Genomic DNA, 22,187 nt, shown 5'->3' on the forward strand with positions numbered 1-22,187 from the left:
GCTAGCCCTAACTGTCCTTGGGTAATAAAATGGCTTCACAGTTTCTGTCCCATTGGATGTAATTGACATGTGGTTTTATGACATCAACCTCTCTCATATCATTAACAACTAGGTGACTCATAACTGCTAATAGCTCTGACACAATTTATAACAATGCCATTTTAATTTAATGTTTTGTCATTTATACTGGACTAAATTAATCCATTCATTTCTTGATACCTCGCAGTTCTCATTAGTGTTTTAGACAAATCCTTTAGAATGCTAATCTGGGTCACATGGCAGGTCTCCAGTATAATGATGTGTGTTCTGGAACCATAGTAGGATGTTTGGTTGGTTGCTGTGTGGATGGTGGAAGGGTTTGAATAATCTCATTGCTCTTTTCACTGCTGCACAGTAGGAGCTTCAATGTACTGTAGCTGCTAGCCTTTCTTCAGCAGTAGTGACATTAAACACTTAATCCAACATATGTCAATTCCAGGTTTAGTACTTGTTCCACTAAAGCCCACTCCGTGCCCGGAGAAATATACTGTTTACTGTCCTTGTCTGCCTTCTCTGCGTTCCACTAATAAAACAGCTGTTTTCATTATCCCGGATCCTCTCTAGGGTGTTAACCTGTCATGGCATGTTCTCTGAGCTCTAAAAACACAGACAACAGGAACTTTGTGTCTTTGTTTCTTGGTCTTTAGCTGGTTGCTGGACGGTAGAATAAATTCTCTGGATCTTTATCACACTAATGGTATATATGTTTTTTTTTTATATCTCTATTTAATGTGAATTGTGGCTTTGTAATTTGGCGTTGAATGCTTATTATATCAGTGATTTAAGTAACTGCATCTTTTTAGTGTAAGTATTGACTCAGGAGTGGATGTCTCCCTGTAGAGCGTTCGATATTTCATCAGCTATGTCAAGGTTTTCTCTTGCTCTCACGCTATACATGTTTGTTCTTAACTGGATTGTTTTTTATTGTAGTCCATGTCCTCTTAATAGCATCACATATATGTAATATGTTTTATTTCTGTAGGACTCAAAGGCAGAGCTGCGTCCTCGTCTGTGCTTGGTGAAGAAGGGAGCCACCGGCTTCGGCTTCAACCTGCACAGTGAGAAGTCCAAACCGGGTCAGTACATTAGGGCTGTGGATCAAGACTCCCCTGCTGAAAAGGCTGGTCTCAAACCCAAGGACAAGATCATACAGGTACCTACCTACTTCTAAATTTCACAATGCTCTCTTGGTGGTGACTGGGATGAATGCAGATTTCAGTAGCAGGATACAACACCCTGTTTTGGAGTGATAATTCTGATGATTTTAATGCTTCCTGACAGAGTGAAATCAACTGTTCCCAGTAAAGATAGGTATCTGTAAATTCACCAACTTCACATAAACCAGCCGGGCCAGTGTTCTCGTTACCAGCCGGGCCACAGGGTGTGGCAAAATGGAGTGATAGCCTTCCTTCTACAAGATCCTTTTTTCCCTGTACAAATCTCCCACTTTACTGCCACCAAAGCACCTCCAGATCATCACATTCCCACTCCTCTTTCTATTCTGGTTACAGCCAGTTTGCGCTGTTCTGTGAAGGGAGTAGTACATATCGTTGAATGAGATCTTCGGTTCTTGGCAAATTCATGCATGGAGTAGCCTTCATTTCTCGAGACAAGAATAGACTGAAGGGTTTCAGTAGAAATTTCTGTTATCGAACCCACATTTGCTGATGCTCAAAATACTCAACAAGTCTAACGAAGGCCGGTTATATTGTTTTCTATATTAAGTTTTCTGCTGTGCTAACATCATTGCAGAAGGGTTTTATTATGAGCAATCAGCCTATAACAATTTTTAAATGAGCCTCTGTACACCAATGTTTCAAGGTTTATTTGTCAAATGCACCAGACAACACCGTGTCATCCTGCACAATGAGGTTCTTGTGACATGGCACCCCTCAACTACTTAGGGAGAGTTAAGAATATATAAGCAAAAATATAACCAGACAAAAAATAACCAAATAAAGCAACATTATAACACTGAACACTAGCAGCAGTTAACATTTTTTAATTTAAATAAACTGGCAGCATTCTGGGTTGTATTACTGAACATTTAGATATAGAAAGTATGGCAGTAATATACATAAGTGTAAACTAGCCGCAATTGGTAGAATCTTTTAATATTATAGATACATGTGTGTAATAAGGCAAGCCTAGTTCAGCCAGCCCACAATTAGAAGTGAGAAATGTTGTTGCCCTCGCTGGATTTGAACCCAGATCTCCCGCGTGAGAGGCTTTAACCACTATGCCATGGCAATATAAGTATTGCAGTGTCAGAATAGCATCTCGACATTGCAACATTTTGTCACGCATTAACATTACGCAAAGTCTGAATATTTTTCTAGACATTTAAGCATTGTGTTAAACTGAATAACATTTAAATATAACACAAATAGCATCTATGAACTGTATGGCTTGTGCCACTGGTCGTTTTAACAGCTTATTAGACAGTAATAGGCTTACTAGTATCTACTAACTTACTAATTGGAATTGTCCTAATAATTTAGCAATTACTAGCGAGACTGAAAATGAACTTTACACTGCCAAAGCTATTTCGTTTCTTGGCACAACACTGTTCATTTTGCTTTCATTCATGAATGACATTGATCCAATTACTATCAATATAGGTAACGATAACAGACTTTTTGTGAAGTGAGAAGACGAGAATTGTGGAAACGATACCCAGAATAGCATGCACGGATGCGTACTTCGAAAACCCACCAGAAATAGTTGCAATGTAATCGTAAAGTTTTATTTTAGGCTTTCTATAACGTAGCTAGTGAAGGTTGTAGCCAGTCAAGTTTTTGTTTATCCTGAACAAATCCTAATGCATAATTTGTTTTGACTGTGAATAAAACTATTGGCAAAAACTGTTTTTGAGTTTGGAAGTGTGTGCCCAGATGCTCCGGTATTGTCTACCAGACAGCAGCAGTGTAAACAGACCATAGCCTGGGTGGCTGTGATCTTTGATATTCTGTGCTTTCCTCAGGCATTGCGTATGGTAGAGATGGCAGCTGACAATGTGCTCCACAGACTTTACCCCCCTCTTGCAGGACTTGAAATTTGCAGTGGAGCAGCTGCCTTACCAGGCAGTAATGCAGCCTGAGAGCATGCTTTCAGTGGTGCCCCTGTAGATGTTGGTGAGAGTTTTTACAGACATGACAAATTTCTCCTCAGTAGTGAAAACTGCCCAAAAACAACTATACTTCCTGAGTTCGCTTGTTTGGACCAAGTGAGGTCATCTTTGACCTCCCCCCTGCCGATTCCTGAAGTCCTCGATCAGCTCTTCGGTCTTGTTGACATTGAGAGGTTGTTGTCCTGACATCATGTCGCCAGGTTCTTTACTTCCTATCTGTAAGTGGTCTCGTTGTGGATGAAGCCCAGGTTTGTAGTGCCATACGTGAATTTGACAATGATGTTGGAGCTGTGTGTGGCCACGCAGTCATGAATGAACATTGTGTACAGGAGAGGACTGAGTACACAGCCCTGGGGGGCTCCACTGCTCAGGGTCAGTGCAGTGGTGAGGTTGCCCATTCTCAGCAGCTGGGGTCTGTCCGTCAGGAAGTTCCAGATCCAATTGTGGGGGCGGTGTTCCCACGGTCCTGAGCTTAGCATCAAGCTTAGCAGGCACAATAGTGTTGAATGCAGAGCTGTAGTCCACAAACAGCGTCCTCACGTATGTGTTGCCTTTTTCCATTTGGGAGAGGGTGGTGTGTGTGGTCATGGCGATGACTGTCTAGATCTATTGGGGCAGTAAAGTGTCCAAAGTGTCAGGAAGGGTGGAGCAGTTCTGACCAGTCACTTGAAGTACTTCATAATGGTTGAGGTCAGTGCTGCAGGGTGGTAGTCATTCAGGCAGGTGATGGAAGGTTTCTTTGGTACAGGGACGATTGTGCTCTGTTTGAAGCAGGAGGGGAATGCAGACAGAAAAGGAGATATTGAATATGGAGGCGAAAACTGCCGCTAGCTGGTCGATGCACCCCCTGAGGACACAGCCTGGAATTCCATCTGGCCCTGGTGACACCAGAGGGTTCACTCTTTTGAAAGCTCTCCTCACGTCAGCTGTGGTTAGGGACAGATTGTAGTTGGCCTGGTTCTCAGCAAGCCTTGCTGAAAGAACTGTGTTGGTCACTTCAAACCGTGTATAGAAGGTGTTGAGCTCATCAAGGAGCGAGGCAGCAAGATGAGCATCATTGCTATTTCTTCCTTTGTATTCTGTGGTGTCGCAGCCCTCCCCAGGGTCAGTGCTCTGGTAATATGACTCTTTATCCTGACTGTGACCCTCGGGACGACATTGTCAGTGTATTTGGGGATATGTGTTGAGAGGGTCTGTGTTCATCAATGTCCCATCAGCTGCATCACAGAACACCTGCCCATCTGTTTTTTCAAAGCACTCCTGTAGAGCAGTATTGGATCCCTCATTCCAGCGTTGAACTGTCTGAGAAACAGTTTTTCTGTTTTAGGTGTTGTTTTTAGGAAGGGAGGAGCAAAATTGAGGTCTGTGTGAATGCAGAGTGGGGGAGGTGTTTGTAACCATTCCTTATTTGTGAATAATAATGGTCAAGAGTCTGATCACCCCGGGTAGGAACGTTAATGTGCTGTTGGTATTTTGGTAAAACTTTCCTTATATCTGCTCTATTAAAATCACAAACAACAATAACAGCTGCCTCAGGGGGAGTGTCCTCTCGTCCATTAATCACTCCCTATAGGTCCTCCTATAATGTAGACTGCTGTGATAGGCATGTATATAATATATTGAATAATGTTACAGTACATCACTGACAAGCGATCAGTGTTACTGTCCCAAGATTCAATTAATGACTTTGTGACATCGGTTGATCAAGAATGCCCCCTTTCAGCATTTGCTTTGACATTTTCATTAAAACTACGCAAAGGTAGAGAAAAACATAAATGTGAAAATGTGTACATAAAGCAGCGAATTTAACTGATCAGCCTTTATTCTTTCGACATATTTGCTATATTTACTTCAAAAGCAAGCTGCAGTAACTACTTTGTGAAGATAAAGCCAGTATACTGCAGTGTGGAAACGCCCCATAAGAAACCAAAAATACGACCAAGGAACCCCCAAACTGTTGAGCAGCCGAAATCTTGTATCAAGCCAGAATGGGAAAACATTACACTTTCAAAACTACAGCAATTGGTCTCCTCAGCTCCCAAACGCTTACAGAGTATTGTTAAAAGAAAGTGTTGCAACACAATGGTAAACGTTACGCTTTTTGAAATGTGTTCCTGGTTCAAATTCAAAACAGGAATTTATTTTTTCAAAAACAATAGAATTTCTCAGTTTCAACATTTGATATGTTGCCTTTATACTATTTCAATTAAATATATGAATAAAGGATTTGCACATCATTGCATTCTGTTTTCATTAGGATTTTAAGCAGTGTCCCAATTTGGAAACGGGTTTGTATATAATGATGTATTTTCTGTATTCCAAAACTACCTTACCACAACTGATTGATTGGCTCAAAAGCATTAAGAAATTCCAACAATTAACTTTAACAAGACACACCTGTTAATGTAAATGCATTTCAGATGACTATACACATGGTCAGTGGACTGCTTGACAATGTTTTTGTCCTTGATGCTTTTGGTTTTAAGGTCCTTGATCCCGATGTCATGAATACAACCACACTTAATCACTGTCTGTCTCTGAGGTGAATTACACTCCTCTAATTGCGCTTTTCCACTGCATGGTACCGGCTCGTCTTGGCTCTACACGCCTCGCCTCGGTTGGTTTTCCACTGCAGATAGTACCCTGTCCCCGCCCATAGTGACATCACAGAAAAACTGCCATGACTCCACCTACAACGCAACACACACAGGAACAACAATGGAGATATCGTGCCCCTGATACCGGTGAAAAACCAGCATTCACCAACTACCATAAACCCTGCAGTGAACAGAAACACCTATTGAATGAACTCCAACTTTCTGTTAAATTAACAAGCTTTGAACGGAAAGTGTCAAATCAAAAGTAAACTAAATCTGGATAACATGGTCACAGACCTTGTTTGAAAAACCGTGAAAAGTAGAATAGAATGATCGCCCTGCACTATAAAAATTACGTAACTGCAATTTTCTGTTAGATTTAAGTGTATACACCTAACTTGTCAACGCCAACACATTCAAAACAACCTACATAACCCCTCCAACTCGATTAAAAAGTATAAATAACTGCCTACAGAATAGCCTACTGTACACAAGGCAGCGTTTATACTGGTATAGCGAGAAAGCCTGTGGGAGCAGTAACTTTGGTCTTATTACATTTCAGACTGCTAAAATTGTAAGAAACCATGGTAGGTTGTTTCTGTTTGGCTTGACTTTACTACTTTGACCAGTGCAATGTATGCCAGATAGCCTATAGAAAAACCCAGAGTTGGAAAAAGACGAGAAACAGCGCGTTGATTTCAAAGCCAGTGCTTATAGGTCCAAACCGAGGTTTTTTTTGTGAAAATACGATCGCTTAAATTAGTCTGGTCCTATGCACTGGCACTGAAATTAACCAATTTCAATGCAATGACTCCTGGGACAGACCCACAAAGACGCGCCGTCCTCATTTCGTTAAAACCATTTACTGACACTGTATGGCTAACAGCAGACCAGCTTGTTTTGATTTGCTGCACGCTTTGAGTCATTCTTGTCCAATCAGAAATATTCAGTGTTTCCACGTCACCTTTTGGTATCACCTCAGCTCGCTTGGAACCTTGACAGATCAGGTACTAAAGGAAGTATGTGGTACCAGGTACTAACCTAACTTTTTCCCAGTGGAAAAGCAAAAAAGGCGAGCTGTGTAGAGCTGAGTCGAGTTGGTACCATGCAGTGGAAAAGCGCCATTACACTCTCTCTGATGTGAATTATACTCCTCTTACGCTGTCTGACTCTGAGGAGAAATATGCTCCTCTTACGTTGTCGGTCTCTGAGGTGAATTACACTCATTATGCTGTCTGTCTCTGAAGGCAATTACTCTCGTGCACTTTTCGTACACTGACTTCAAACAGCATTTCTAACAGGTCAAGGCTGTATGTTGTGCTTTATTGATGTTTACTACTAACCAGAAAATAATTCTGTGAGCTGAAGTTGTTAGATATGGGAGAAATGTTGTACCCCCTGTGCCAGAATCTGGCACAGGGTGTACAAGGGCTCTGTTGTTTGATTGGAGTGTGGGAGTCTGTGAGAGAGATTCCTGATGGTATTCCCACCTCAGATTTTCCTCCCACTGGAATTCCACTAGTTGCTTTTGGTTGTAAGGCGGGTTTAGATTTTACTATACTGGTATTCCATTGGTTAGTGTTTGGTTGTAAGGCAGGTTTAGATGTTACTGCAATGCTTCCCTCTGAGATCTGACAAGTTCCATTTAAAACTTAGGCTATTGGACCACTGGACTGAGTATACTGTTCTCTATCTAACCACTACTAACCAAAAACTGTCTAATATGTGATCTGAAAAACTAAGTACCACAACATAGTCTAACATTATATAATCTCTAACTACCACAACCTAGTGTAACATATAGTCTCTTCCACGACATTGAGGATGTTCTGGGATCTCTACTGGAACTATGGTGTCTAACTGTTTATTATTTTAACTGTACAATGGAGTTGTATCTCTTTTATCCAGGTGAGCATTTTGTCAATGGTGGGAATAATAATATGACATTGATGATGGTCTTGTATTTCTCCCTGCTCCCTCCAGGTCAACAGTGTCTGTGGTGATGATGATAATGATGATCTTGTATTTCTCCCTGCTTCCTCCAGGTCAACAGTATGTCTGTGATTGACATGCAGCATGGTGAGGTGGTGGCTGCCATTAAAGCCGGGGGAGATGAGACCAGTCTACTGGTGGTGGATCCTGAGACTGATGCTTTCTTCAACAGCTGCAACGTCACTCCTACTGAAGCCCATCTCACAGGTGGAATTGGACACACACACTCTGGAAATGGACACACACAAACACATATTTCTTTGGGAAACACTGGCCAGGTTCCTAAGAATCTTGGATTTTCACAGTACAACCAGGAAGGATAAAAGTGTGTATTTACTCTGTCTGGCTGCCACATTGGAGCTATGCCCTCTTCATTATGAAGAATTATTTGTCATTGTCTGTTTTTATACGGTACTTCAGACCAATCTGAGTTTATTTTAATAATGGAAAAATACTGCAATGTGGGTTTGATTGAATTGATCCCTTTGTTTTTAGACACACTCAAAAATGCTAATAAACACAGTGGCCTTGTTGAAGTTAATGATTAAACTGACGTTTCGTGAGAAGGACTAGCTAGCTGGCCATCAGGTGACTAAACCAAGCCTATATCGTTCTCTTTGTAGATGGTCATGGCAACAGTATCAACAGTGAAAGCTGGGGTGTAAAGGAAGCAATTGGGACTAAAATCAAACCCTTTGTCATTTAATTTCCACAGTATTAATTATACAGACTAGTAAAAAATTACACTGACTTCATATAGGACCGGAGGTGTTTAATAAAATTGTTATTCTGCCGTTTGGACTGTATTCCTCAATGTCAGTCAAACAATGTTTTCCCACTAATGGAACGTTCCACTTATCGACTTGTCTTTTCTCCAGGACCTCTCCCTGAACCTGTGTCCAATGGAGGAGCCCAGGAGCAGGTAAGAGCTGACTACTCATGAAATATGTTTTAGGGTAAAAAGAGGTGCATGAGTGGTGGCCGGAACGTCAACATATTGATTAGTGGTAGATTATATAAAATGGACACAACTTACATATTTTTCCATCGTAAAGGGGATAACAGACAAGCTACAGACCTCAGGGTAACGTGCTCCCCGAGTTTTCGAGTATGTTATCGCTTGTTTTTGATAGTTGACAATAGGCTATATTTCATATTTTCAGATCAGACTAAAGCATTTTGTTAAAGATTTTGCTCCCCCTTTAGGCTCAGGTCAGAAATAGTGCTGTAGATGGGTTGCAGGGTTCTGTTTGGGATGCATACTGGGATTGATGCCAGTGGACAAAGCAACCATAACACCCTGGGAACAAAATTACGGGTTTAGCAGCGATGACATCGGGCTGAACCTGGTGCCATGGTTACTGTTGATCAGAGGCATGATGAGTGGGCTGGTGTGAGCTCTTGCTATCTTCCTAGTCCTATAGGGTCATGGGATTGCGAGCCTCTGTAATTCCTTCTGGGGATTATGTTAATGAGATGACTAACTATCCCATTAGCTGTTTCCTGTGTCTCTCACTAACTCTGACTAATGAGACTGAGAGTAAAGAACACTTTAATGTGTCTGGTCAGCTGCTGGGCAATTGTAATTTTTTTAGCTTTTAGCAGTAAATGGACTGCACAGAACACACTGGTCCCGGGTAATGAAATCGCCCTGGTTGTTGAGGGTTGGCTGCTGCATGAGAAATCCTGCCTTACGGTCTGTGTGGTGAGCAATATGAGGTGTGTGTGTGTGTGGTGAGCGATATGATGTGTGTGTTGAGCGTGTGTTGAGCGCGTGTTGAGCGGTGTGTGTGTGTTGAGCGGTGTGTGTGTGTTGAGCGGTGTGTGTGTGTGTTGAGCGGTGTGTGTGTGTTGAGCGGTGTGTGTGTGTTGAGCGGTGTGTGTGTGTGTGTGTGTGTGTTGAGCGGTGTGTGTGTGTGTGTGTTGAGCGGTGTGTGTGTGTGTGTGTGTGTGTTGAGCGGTGTGTGTGTGTGTGTGTTGAGCGGTGTGTGTGTGTGTGTGTGTGTGTGTGTTGAGCGGTGTGTGTGTGTGTGTGTGTTGAGCGGTGTGTGTGTGTGTGTGTGTGTGTGTGTTGAGCGGTGTGTGTGTGTGTGTGTTGAGCGGTGTGTGTGTGTGTGTGTGTGTGTGTTGAGCGGTGTGTGTGTGTGTTGAGCGGTGTGTGTGTGTGTTGAGCGGTGTGTGTGTGTGTTGAGCGGTGTGTGTGTGTGTTGAGCGGTGTGTGTGTGTGTGTGTGTGTGTTGAGCGGTGTGTGTGTGTGTGTGTTGAGCGGTGTGTGTGTGTGTGTGTGTGTGTGTTGAGCGGTGTGTGTGTGTGTGTGTGTGTGTGTGTTGAGCGGTGTGTGTGTGTGTGTGTGTGTTGAGCGGTGTGTGTGTGTGTGTGTGTGTGTGTGTGTGTTGAGCGGTGTGTGTGTGTGTTGAGCGGTGTGTGTGTGTGTTGAGCGGTGTGTGTGTGTGTTGAGCGGTGTGTGTGTGTGTGTTGAGCGGTGTGTGTGTGTGTGTGTGTGTGTGTGTGTGTGTTGAGCGGTGTGTGTGTGTGTGTGTGTGTGTTGAGCGGTGTGTGTGTGTGTGTGTTGAGCGGTGTGTGTGTGTGTGTGTTGAGCGGTGTGTGTGTGTGTGTGTTGAGCGGTGTGTGTGTGTGTGTGTGTGTGTGTGTTGAGCGGTGTGTGTGTGTGTGTGTGTGTTGAGCGGTGTGTGTGTGTGTGTGTGTGTGTGTGTGTGTTGAGCGGTGTGTGTGTGTGTGTGTGTGTGTGTTGAGCGGTGTGTGTGTGTGTGTGTGTGTGTTGAGCGGTGTGTGTGTGTGTGTGTTGAGCGGTGTGTGTGTGTGTGTGTTGAGCGGTGTGTGTGTGTGTGTGTTGAGCGGTGTGTGTGTGTGTGTTGAGCGGTGTGTGTGTGTTGAGCGGTGTGTGTGTGTTGAGCGGTGTGTGTGTGTTGAGCGGTGTGTGTGTGTGTGTGTGTTGAGCGGTGTGTGTGTGTGTGTGTGTTGAGCGGTGTGTGTGTGTGTGTGTGTGTGTTGAGCGGTGTGTGTGTGTGTGTGTTGAGCGGTGTGTGTGTGTGTGTGTTGAGCGGTGTGTGTGTGTGTGTGTTGAGCGGTGTGTGTGTGTGTGTGTGTGTGTGTGTTGAGCGGTGTGTGTGTGTGTGTGTGTGTTGAGCGGTGTGTGTGTGTGTGTGTGTGTGTGTGTGTGTTGAGCGGTGTGTGTGTGTGTGTGTGTGTGTGTTGAGCGGTGTGTGTGTGTGTGTGTGTGTGTTGAGCGGTGTGTGTGTGTGTGTGTGTTGAGCGGTGTGTGTGTGTGTGTGTTGAGCGGTGTGTGTGTGTGTGTGTTGAGCGGTGTGTGTGTGTGTGTTGAGCGGTGTGTGTGTGTGTGTGTGTGTTGAGCGGTGTGTGTGTGTGTGTGTGTGTGTGTGTGTTGAGCGGTGTGTGTGTGTGTGTGTGTGTGTGTGTGTGTTGAGCGGTGTGTGTGTGTGTGTTGAGCGGTGTGTGTGTGTGTGTTGAGCGGTGTGTGTGTGTGTGTGTGTGTGTGTGTGTGTTGAGCGGTGTGTGTGTGTGTGTGTGTTGAGCGGTGTGTGTGTGTGTGTGTGTGTGTGTGTGTGTTGAGCGGTGTGTTGAGCGGTGTGTGTGTGTGTTGAGCGGTGTGTGTGTGTGTTGAGCGGTGTGTGTGTGTGTTGAGCGGTGTGTGTGTGTGTGTGTGTTGAGCGGTGTGTGTGTGTGTGTGTGTGTTGAGCGGTGTGTGTGTGTGTGTTGAGCGGTGTGTGTGTGTGTGTTGAGCGGTGTGTGTGTGTTGAGCGGTGTGTGTGTGTGTGTGTGTTGAGCGGTGTGTGTGTGTTGAGCGGTGTGTGTGTGTGTGTGTGTGTGTTGAGTGGTGTGTGTGTGTGTGTGTGTTGAGCGGTGTGTGTGTGTGTGTTGAGCGGTGTGTGTGTGTGTGTTGAGCGGTGTGTGTGTGTGTTGAGCGGTGTGTGTGTGTGTTGAGCGGTGTGTGTGTGTGTGTGTTGAGCGGTGTGTGTGTGTGTGTGTTGAGCGGTGTGTGTGTGTGTGTGTTGAGCGGTGTGTGTGTGTGTGTGTTGAGCGGTGTGTGTGTGTTGAGCGGTGTGTGTGTGTTGAGCGGTGTGTGTGTGTTGAGCGGTGTGTGTGTGTGTGTGTGTGTGTGTTGAGCGGTGTGTGTGTGTGTGTGGGTGTGTGTGTGTGTTGAGCGGTGTGTGTGTGTTGAGCGGTGTGTGTGTGTTGAGCGTGTGTGTGTGTGTGTTGAGCGGTGTGTGTGTGTGTGTGGGTGTGTGTGTGTGTGTGGGTGTGTGTGTGTGTTGAGCGGTGTGTGTGTTGAGCGGTGTGTGTGTGTGTGTGTGTTGAGCGGTGTGTGTGTCTGGGTGGTGAGCGGTGTGTGTGGTGAGCGGTGTGTGTGTGTGTGTGGGTGTGTGTAGCTGTGTGTGTGTGGTGAGCGGTGTGTGTGTGTGTGTGGGTGTGTGTGTGTGTGTGGGTGTGTGTGTGTGGGTGTGTGTGTGTGTTGAGCGGTGTGTGTGTTGAGCGGTGTGTGTGTCTGGGTGGTGAGCGGTGTGTGTGTTGAGCGGTGTGTGTGTCTGGGTGGTGAGCGTGTGTGTGTGTGGTGAGCGGTGTGTGTGTGTGTTGAGCGATATGATGTTTGAGGTTAGGGTTAAGATTAGGGCAAGGGAGCATGCAATTTCTATTTTCTGGTCCCCATGAGGATAGCCATACAAATGTGTGTGTGTGTGTGTGTGTGTGTGTGTGTTTGTCCAGCTGGATAAGACAACAGCAACATTGAAACCCAAAGAGTCCATCAGAGCATCTACATCCAGCTCCTCCTCTACTGACTCCCTCCTGCCAGCTGCTGCCAGTACCCGTCCTCCAGAGGTGTGTGTGTCCGCGTGCCTGCCTCCAGAGGTGTTTGCGTGCGTGTGCACGCGCCTCCAGAGGTGCGTGTGAGCTGTCAACATATTTATTTTAATGATGTCTCTTTCTGTCTTTCCGTCTTCGTGTCTCTGCATGTTTGTGTTTAGACCGACTTGGCTCCGGCTGAGGAGTCTGAAGCAGGTCTGTCCCTCAGCATGTCTCTCGCTCAGGCCAAGGAGAAAGCTGAAGCAGGTCTGTCCCTCAGCATGTCTCTCGCTCAGGCCAAGGAGAAAGCTCGCCAGAAACGGGCAGCCAAGAAAGCCCCAGCTATGGACTGGAGCAAGAGAAATGAACTCTTCAGTAACTTGTGAACCACTTATTTCTCTCTCTTTTGCTCTCTAAACACACACAGATAATGTGAAAGCAGTGTTATATTTTGTGATTTTATGATTATCATTGTGTTAATTAGGAGCTTTTCAATTTTCAAAATAGTTGAAATTTCATTTCATAAATAAGAGACAGTGAAACAATTTAAAGATGGACAAATCAATGTATAGTTCTGGTGTTATAGAGTAGGATGATGAAGAATAAAGATATAGGATACTGGGAAAAGGAGAACTTACATATTGTTTAGAGTAATTGATCTAATGATGTGATATGTCATAAGGTGATGTTGAATGTTCTTGTTAATCAGATTTTTTTTGTTGAATCATGAGCCAATAGCAAGTTGGAGCTGACTGTTTTATGAAGAACTCAAGATGAATCAAACTTATTTAATGCTTAAATACTTCTGAATAAATTAATGACAGACAATCTGTTATGTCTTTTGCAATTCCAGGCCATTGTCTTAGCGTGTATTACAAGAGATCTACAGAAATGTTTAGTTATTACTTGTTTAGGAGTTACATCATTCTAATGCTGTCCACTGTGTGATGTTTCAACACTATTGGGTGGATTCTTAGAATTCCAAGTTAAGAGTTTGGAAAGCATGACATTCTCTGTTTAAATGTGATAGCCAGTCATGGTCATTTCCTGGTTGAAGGGACCAATCGCATGTGGTTCTACACTTTTTTGAACCCCACCTAAACTTTTTATTGTAAAGTTGAAACATTCCTGAGTAAACAAGCTGTTCAAACTGGTGTTCAATTACCACTGTTGTTAAAGCCAATGTTTCTTTTGCAATACATTTTTTACCATTGTAATTCAGAAATGTTTTTCCTGCCTTTGTCTCAATGTTTTAAAGAATGGTGTGAAGAGATTTTTTTTCTTTTACTAGATAAGCACAAATTACAAAAGGAAATTTTATTTTGAAGTGAATTGTCATAAAGAGAGTAATCCTTTTTTTTATAATTTCCCAGAATCTGTTGGTTGTATGCAGTACAGCATATGTTTCTACTGTACATGGCTTCATTTAGCCAGAGAGAATGATTCTAAATGCACTTTGCACATTTTGCCCAACAAGTTCAGCCCTAGGAGAAGATCTGATGTTAAAATGGAAAATGTCTGATTTGGGCTACCTGTGTAAATGCAACTTGTTTAATTTAGCTCTGATCAAGGCAGTCTGTTGTGCCTTTGACTGCAGAAATGTATCAATGTAATTCTGTCCACCAGGTATGAACTCTGATCTGATCCTGGACAGCTGTAAGTGTTGGAAACCATTCAAAGTAGAAGGGCTGAGCATTAGTTTTGAGGATTGCCAACTATAAAATTGTGTTCAAGCATGTCTTATTAAACTTGTGTGTTCTGTGAGATTGTAAAGGAAAATGAGAGTTTAGTATAAATTGTTCCTTTAATGAGTTAAACAGTCAACTGATGGATAAGAATGACTATAACCAAGTGTCAAGTCCGCTGGTGCTCTGGGAAGTTCTAATATGAAATCATGTTACACCACTGTTCTTACCCTTTTGGTCAATTTGAAGTTTACCATGTTGAAGTTTAAGAACAAAGACTCAGAATGGTTAATGGTCCACCCAAAACAACTTTGTTTGGAGAATGGTCAAGTAAACAAAACTGAAGGAGTGCTTGTTTTACCTTGTCTACACGTATGATAAGTCTATCAACTATCATCGAGGTCTGTATCCTGGTGAGTTATGTCTTTAATGTCAGTTTTGAGGGGCACTGACATTATAAAGTTCCTTTAGTCCTGGACTGTATAGTAGAGGTACATTATAATGGGGACTGGGTTTCGTTTGGGCCACAAACAATCAGATGAAGATTAAACAACGCACAAGCCACTATATGTGAACATTAAACACAAAGTTAAATACCTACTAAACAGTAAAATGGCAACTAAGCTACAGCCATGAATTTATAATGATGAAATGTTGATATATAAACAAAAATATAAATAAAACAATACTGTTGACATGACTACAGATGTATACAGTTGGATCAAACAAACTTTCTTAAAACATGAATTAAACAATAATACATGTCTGACCCAAACCTAATTTGTCAGAAAGGTTAACAAAAGTTAAATACATATGAAAGACGCTTAAACATTTTAAGAAACCATCACTGAAATGGGCCTTTGGTTTTTGGGTATGCCCCAGATTAACACAGAACCAACCCAAAGTTTATAAACAAGTGCAGGAGCTGCATTGAAGAATTACAAATTGTGCCTTTAACTAGTATTGAGATTCATTTTATCCACCATAGCAAAGTTAACACAGTATCTTCCGTATCTACCCAAGTTCATTAATATTGCAAAGCGGTTTCAACTGTAGTGAACCCCTCAGGTCTGGGTTTCCAGGAGGTTACAGTTCTATGTTGATGCAGTGGATCTGTCCTAACCTGTTGTAGAGTGCATACTACAGCTCTCAGCCTACATACAGAATCAGGTAGTCCAGCACCTTTAATAAAACTCCACAGGGCTGGATCTGTACAATAAGCAGGTATCACATCCCCCACATGTTGGTTTGATGGTTTTGGTGGCAAAAACAAGATTTCCACTTCGGTAAACCCTAAAAAATACAAACATGCATGGAATAGAGATAGTATAACTTTTAAAAACATTAAACGTTTTTCCCCTGTTTATTAATGTCAAACAAACCTTACAATTAATGGGATGTAGCAGATCTAGAATTAAACAGGTGTTCCCTTTTAGAAAAAAACACTTAATAATTTAAGATAATCTGATGTTGAGAATATTTTCATAATTTCTATATAATTAGAATATAACAAAATGTTCTCTTATTCCCTCAGTGGCAAATGTGTTTGGCCCAAAGCCAGTGTCATAAACCTGTCCCTGTCCCATGTATTAAAGTACTCTGTGTGTGTGTGTGTGTGTGTGTGCGTGCGTGCGTGCGTGCGTGGTCTAACTAAACTCATTGGGACCAAATGTCAATGTCCGGCTCAGGGTAGTTAGAATTGGGGTTTCTTCAAGGTCCAAGTTTAGGGTTGTTGGTTAAGGTAAGGCATTACATCTAGGTAAAGTTTGGGCATACATTTTACTTCTTTGAGGTTAAGGTTAGGTTTAGGGTTAGGTTAAGGTTAGGGTATCTGTTAGGTTTAGGGTTAAGATTAGGGCAAGGCAGCATGCAATTTCTATTTTCTGGTCCCCATAAGGATATCTGTACAAACTTGTGTGTGTGTGTCTGTCTGTCTGTCTGTGTGTCTGTGTCTCTCACTGATATTATTCCAACAACACAATCCACAGGTGTTGTTCTGTGGAGATTAGTAGGTGCTTTCGTTGACATTTTTATGAAGACAAATTCTGTTTGTCTTTCAGTGTCCCAAAGTTCAGTCAGATGTTCTCCTAACACCTCCTCAATGCTCCCAATGACACTGCTCCCTTTTTTCTTCTTCCCCTTCTCTTATCCTTTTTACAATCCCCTCATTTCCCTCTCTCCCTTCATACGTCCTAGTTCACCCTGGGAGAGAGGGGCTGAGGAAAATGCAGGTCGGTCTATGTCCCAAATTACTCCAATTCTGGAAATAAGATGGTACCTTATATAGGGCGTAGGGTGTCATTTGTGTTGCAGTCAGATATCTGGCAACCAAATCAACTGCTCCGAATCAGGGGGATTTAATCCAACATGGCATCCAGCTGTTCAGCCAGGTCATCAAACATGTTGCCGATGTCATCTAGAATGTTCCCTGCTGCTTCCACGGTGCTGCTGTCACTGGAAGTGAGGGGTTAGGGCTATAACATTAAACAGTTTCAACATGTCTGTAGCCAATTAAGTTACAACACCATGGTGCTTCCATCAACTATTATTCTGAGGATGACTTCAACAGTTTTATATAAATATTTTTTAGAAATTATACATCTTTACCTGAATTTTGTATAATTTCATTTCCAATATGCATCCTGATTAAATTCTTGGGTTAATATTTTCTTATTGCAGAAAAAGCAACAAAGCTATATATATATTAAGAGTACTTGGTAATGTCTTTTCTGGTGTGAGAATGACCTGTGTTTTGTGTCTCTCACTTGTGAGTGCAGTTATTTAGAGTATTTGGTAATGTCTTTTCTGGTGTGAGAATGACCTGTGTTTTGTGTCTCTCACCTGTGTGTGCAGTTGTTCTCAGCCAGTCTTCTCTCCACTACTCTGAGCGCCTCCTCCAGGGAGGTGCTTGTCTTCTCCAACCTCCTCTGGACCAACCCCTCCGAGCAGGCCTCAGCAGCCTGGGGCTTTCCTGCTTGCCCTACCTGCCCAGGACACCATGAGGTGGAGTAGCAGAGAGGGTGGGCAGCCTGGCCTTGGGCAGAGGGTGCAGGGACATTAAGGGGAACAGGGGCTGGAGGTTTGTATGAGCTGAGCTGGGAAGGTCCAGACCCTGACACTGCAGGAGGTATCTGGAGATTCACTGCCTCTCCGACCAGGAATTCAATGGCTGTTGTTTTCTGTGGACTGGCTGGTATAGATGGGGTTGTGTGTGGTCTTTGTAGACTGGCTGGTATAGATGGGGTTGTATATGGTCTATGTGGACCCTGAATTTTGGTTGTGGCATACGCCTGATTGTGTGTGCTGCCTGATTTGTACATTGTTGTTATTTTCTGTTGACTGACCGGCTTTGATGAAATTGTGTGTGACTGTTGACTGACTGGTTTTGATGTAGTTGTGTGTGACTGTTGACTGACTGGTTTTGATGTAGTTGTGTATGACTGTTGACTGACTGGTTTCGATATAGTTGTGTGTGACTGTTGACTAACTGATTTGGTGTTCAGGGCACATTTGAGAGGAGTGCTGGCAGGTTTGGTGGTCAGGACGGGTTTGAGAGGAGGGCTGGCAGGTTTGGTGGTCAGGGCGGGTTTGAGAGGAGGGCTGGCAGGTTTGGTGGTCAGGACGGGTTTGAGAGGAGGGCTGGCAGGTTTGGTGGTCAGGGCGGGTTTGAGAGGAGGGCTGGCAGGTTTGGTGGTCAGGACGGGTTTGAGAGGAGGGCTGGCAGGTTTGGTGGTCAGGACGGGTTTGAGAGGAGGGCTGGCAGGTTTGGTGGTCAGGACGGGTTTGAGAGGAGGGCTGGCAGGTTTGGTGGTCAGGACGGGTTTGAGAGGAGGGCTGGCAGGTTTGTGCTCCTTTCCTGTGGGTCTTTCTCTCAGTAACCCCCCCTCTGTTGTAACTTCTGCTTCCTCCTCAGGCTGTGTGTCTCCGTTGGTGTGTGTGTGGAAGCCATTAGACCTGCCATGCATGTGTGACTCTGCGTGTCTGTTGTCTTCGCTGGCAGTGAAGATCTCTTCTAGTGTGTGTGTTTCGTGATCTCTGGGCTGACGCCGTCGCTTGACCGTGTCCGACTCCTTGAGGTTGAACTCAGGGACTTCCAGGGATTTTACAGGCTGCATCTTTGGGTCTTCTGGAGAAGCCTGGGGCTGAGTGTTAGGCTCTGCCTGGCAGCCTGATCCAATCCGTGGCCGCTGTTTGATGGTCAGGTTTCCCTCCTCTGCAAATGGGATGTTCTCACTGGAGATACTGGACATAGAGCTTTCAACTTGCGAACCACTCTGCCTCCCTTTACCCTCCTCTTCTAGCCTTCTATCTATCCATCCATCTTTGTCCCTTCTTTCACTTCCCATCCTCTTCAGGCCTCCCAGCCCCAGAGCTGGAACAGGTTTGTGGGTGTGGGTGCGAGGGGAGAGACTGTCCCCAGGCTTGTACCCTTGTAGCCTGGATGTGATACTTCTCACACTGCCTGCACTCTCCGTCTCCATCCTTCCTGCCTCCACCTGTTCTGACACTGCCGCCGTTCCTCCTATTTGGCTGGCTTGGCTGCCACTAACCGAGCTCATCCTCTTAGGTGGCTGTGGGGGCGGGCCTTTGCGGCGGGTGCGGGTGCCAAACGATTGGCTCCGGCTGATGTAGCGCTGGGAGGTGGAGGAATCTGATTGGCCATGGCCAGGTTTGCGTCCTAGTGTGGCATACGAGGGCATAGTTATGGGAGGAGCATATTCCTGCTGTGACGACTCATCGTCTTCTGGTTCTCCATCTGACAGCGCATAGCGGGTCAGACTTTGCGAGCGTTTCTTCTGCCTCTGAAGGGCCTCCAGGTTTAGTCCAGGGAGAGGTACCGCTCCAGCCTGGGGCTTGGATAGTCCATGCTGGCCCTGATCGCTGCCTCTTCCCTGGGTGTGGAGGTTGCAAAAGCTCCTCTGTGTGGGGGAGGCTCCAGGACATGGAGAGGGGGGAGAAGAGGGGGGGAGGGTATGGGCAGAGGACTGGCAGGGTTTGAGTTTACTGGGCATGGGCAAACCAGGGTAGGCAAAGCGGGGCATCTTTCTGGGGGTGAGAGGGGGGGTAAGAGGGGTGATTAGTGGGGGGGGAAGTTGAGTGGGGAGCTGGGCAGGACCATGCTGGTCTGTGGATCGCTGCCTCTCTCCTCCCCCAGCCCCCTCTCTCCCCCATTCTCGTCCCCCTCCTCCCAAGCTCTCGTCTGATCGAGTGTTCGCTCCAGCTGACATCAGGGACTGCTGGTTTGGCTCCTGGGAATACCCCAGAAAATGCCCAGAGTTTCCGGATTTTCCAGAATTACCAGATCCACGGGAACGCATTCCGATGCTCTCCTGGCTTAGCGACATTGGCGGGACCATGCCCCTCAACACACCCCTCCCACCCACCCCAAACCCCCCTAACCCAACCCCACCTGCAGCAACTCGCCCACTCATAGCGTCCTGTAACTCTGTGCTCAGTTCGCTATCCTGGAAAGACAGGAGGGTCCTGGGGGTTTTGGGTGACGGGGGACAGCAGTCCGTGCCAGGATCAGGCCGTTCGATGGCCACCAGTTCCAGAACTGTGGGGGTTTTACTAGACTGGAGCCCTGGGCTGTGGCCATGACGATGCAGATCACACAGGCGCTTCACAGCCAGCATCAGCTTCTTCTGGTGACCTAGGAGACAGAGATGTTAAAATATAGAATGCAAGCATTCATGAGTAAAATGTTTTGTATTTGTGCCACACCTTGTGTTTGTTTGTGAGTTTGTGTGTGTGTGTTTGTGTGTTCCATACCCAGCTTGGTGATTCCTATCTCAGACAGGTCTTCCCAGGTGATATCCTTGATGATGCTGATAGTGTCATATCCGTTCTCACACAGTCTCTTCTGGTACTGAGGGAGACCGATGGCACTCAACCACTCCGCCAGCTCAGACTGACAGACCGAGGAGACACAAATGGATGAACAGAGAAAGACAGTGTGAGAGATGGAGAGAGAGAGAGAGAGAATGAGTTTGTTGACAGAAATATTTTCAGCTGATTTCCAAATATGTGGGTATGCTGCATAAAATGCTAATAAAAACAGAATGCAATGATGTGCAAATCATTAAAAACACCTATATTGAAAAGAAAAAAGACAACATGTCAAATGTTTATTTCTGTATGTTTTTGTATGTATATTTTTATATATTTTTGTATGTTTCTTGAAAAATATATGCCCACCTTGAATTTGATGCCAAAAACACGTATAAAAACATTGGAACAGAGGCAACAATACACTGGAAAAGTGCTAAAAAACTAAACCTGATGGAATATCACACACCTAATTAGGTCAATTGGCAACAGGTCAGTAACATGTTTGGTTATTAAAAGAGCATTGCAGAGAGGATGGGTGTGTCAGAAGTAAAGATGGGGAGGGGTTCATCACTCTGTGAAAAACTGCACAGGCAAATAGTGCAACAATTTAAGAAAAACTTTTCTCAACATACAATTGCAAAGAGTTTGGGGATCTCATCATCTATTATATCATTACAAGATTCAGAGAATTCAGAGAAATCTCTGTACGCTAGGGACAAGGCTGAAAACCAATATTGGATGGCTGTGATATTTGGGCCCACAGCTGGTACTGCAATAAAAATAGACAGGATTCTGTAGTGGAAATCATTGCATGGGCTCAGGAACACTTCCGAAAACCCTTGTTTTTGTGGATGCAGTATGTCGCTGCATCCACAAATGCAAAGAAACCAGATATAAACATGATCCGGAAACGCTGCCACCTTCTCTGGGCCTGAGCTCATTTAAGATGGACTGAGGTGAAGTGGAAACCTGTTCTGTGGTCTGACCAATCAACATTTTAAATTATTCTTGAGAATCATAGATGCCACATCCTGCGGGCTAAAGAGGGGGACCATCCAGCTTGTTATCAGCGCACAGTTCAAATGCCAGCCTCCATGATGGTATGGCGTGTATTAGTGCACATGGCATGGGTGACTTGCACATCTGTGAAGGCACCATTAGTAGGGATAAATTATTTGCACATCATTGCAATCTGGTTTTATTTGAAACAGGGTTGTACATCTATACATGAAAGATACCATTTTAATGAGAAAAGTGACTGAAAGATTACACAGACTACACAACTCTCTGTCTTTCTCTGTGTTATAGTCAGTCTGCACTATTGAACCCATGAAAACCATTAGTGGGTAAAGAAACACCTCTTTTTAACATTATTCCAGATGTTTTCTACCCTCCACTATAGCCCTGTAGACAGAGTTGGAAGGTGATGTCTCTTACAGGGATGTAGTCTGGCAGCCACTCAGGGATGTTCAAGTGGCCTATCTCCATGGAGATCTTCTTCCGGTGACCTGGCTTGGTCACACCAATAGCTGTCAAGTCCTGAAGGGAAGCACACTCAATTATTGAGCTACTAGCTTGTCAATTAAAGAAATTCCTGCAAAACATTGTTATCCTATATCAGTAAATGAAGGACTGAGTAATTAGAGTGTCTGACCTCTGGGGTCATTCTACTGATTGTAGGTACATCGTATCCAGCACTGAGGAAGTTTTTAGTGTAGCTCTCCAGCTGGAAGTCACACAACCATTGGTAGATGGCCTCAGAGTCCTACACAGGTAAAATGTGGAGGGTTACACACACAGTCACACAGTGAAACCAAACCATACACACATACACACAAACACACACCAAAAACCCCACACACAAACACACACCGACCAGACAACTCACCCTGCCCTCCAACATTTGATCTGGACACGTGAAGTTGCCTTGTTCCTCTGACTGAGTTCCAGGGTGGGCATGCAGTTGTCCACCTAGGGCACAGAGGACGACATGAAACATTTCAAATGGCTACATTCTATTGAACATTTTGTGTGTGTCATGGTTTATTTTACTGATGTTCAACTTTAATGTTTTTATAAAATATTTAGGCA

General features: G+C 44.3%; 2 protein-coding genes across 3 annotated transcripts in view; one reads left to right on the forward strand and one right to left on the reverse strand.

Moving 5' to 3' along the window:
* The window catches only part of slc9a3r1a (SLC9A3 regulator 1a), a 34,630-nt gene extending 20,303 nt beyond the window's left edge, over window positions 1-14,327 (forward strand). The window contains exons 2-7 of one of the 2 annotated variants that reach the window (XM_020044049.3): window positions 1,022-1,192; window positions 7,812-7,965; window positions 8,637-8,680; window positions 12,502-12,615; window positions 12,762-12,795; window positions 12,847-14,327. In XM_020044049.3, coding sequence (XP_019899608.2) covers window positions 1,022-1,192; window positions 7,812-7,965; window positions 8,637-8,680; window positions 12,502-12,615; window positions 12,762-12,795; window positions 12,847-12,965 — 636 coding nt within the window. In that variant the 3' untranslated portion in view covers window positions 12,966-14,327. Of the gene's footprint in view, window positions 1-1,021; window positions 1,193-7,811; window positions 7,966-8,636; window positions 8,681-12,501; window positions 12,616-12,761 lie in introns of both variants that reach the window. The other variant, XM_010867359.5, reaches the window with a different exon arrangement.
* A 1,821-nt stretch (window positions 14,328-16,148) lies between these two features.
* LOC105027570 (caskin-2) overlaps window positions 16,149-22,187 on the reverse strand; it is a 69,428-nt gene continuing 63,389 nt past the window's right edge. The window contains exons 16-21 of the mRNA XM_020044040.3: window positions 21,985-22,067; window positions 21,751-21,861; window positions 21,534-21,635; window positions 20,037-20,175; window positions 17,106-19,917; window positions 16,149-16,718 (exon numbers count right to left, since the gene is read on the reverse strand). Of these exons, the coding sequence (XP_019899599.3) occupies window positions 16,622-16,718; window positions 17,106-19,917; window positions 20,037-20,175; window positions 21,534-21,635; window positions 21,751-21,861; window positions 21,985-22,067 (3,344 nt within the window). The 3' untranslated portion in view covers window positions 16,149-16,621. The remainder of the gene's footprint in view (window positions 16,719-17,105; window positions 19,918-20,036; window positions 20,176-21,533; window positions 21,636-21,750; window positions 21,862-21,984; window positions 22,068-22,187) is intronic.

Source organism: Esox lucius, chromosome 6 (assembly GCF_011004845.1).
Source record: "Esox lucius isolate fEsoLuc1 chromosome 6, fEsoLuc1.pri, whole genome shotgun sequence".
In the NCBI taxonomy this organism is placed as follows: domain Eukaryota; kingdom Metazoa; phylum Chordata; class Actinopteri; order Esociformes; family Esocidae; genus Esox; species Esox lucius.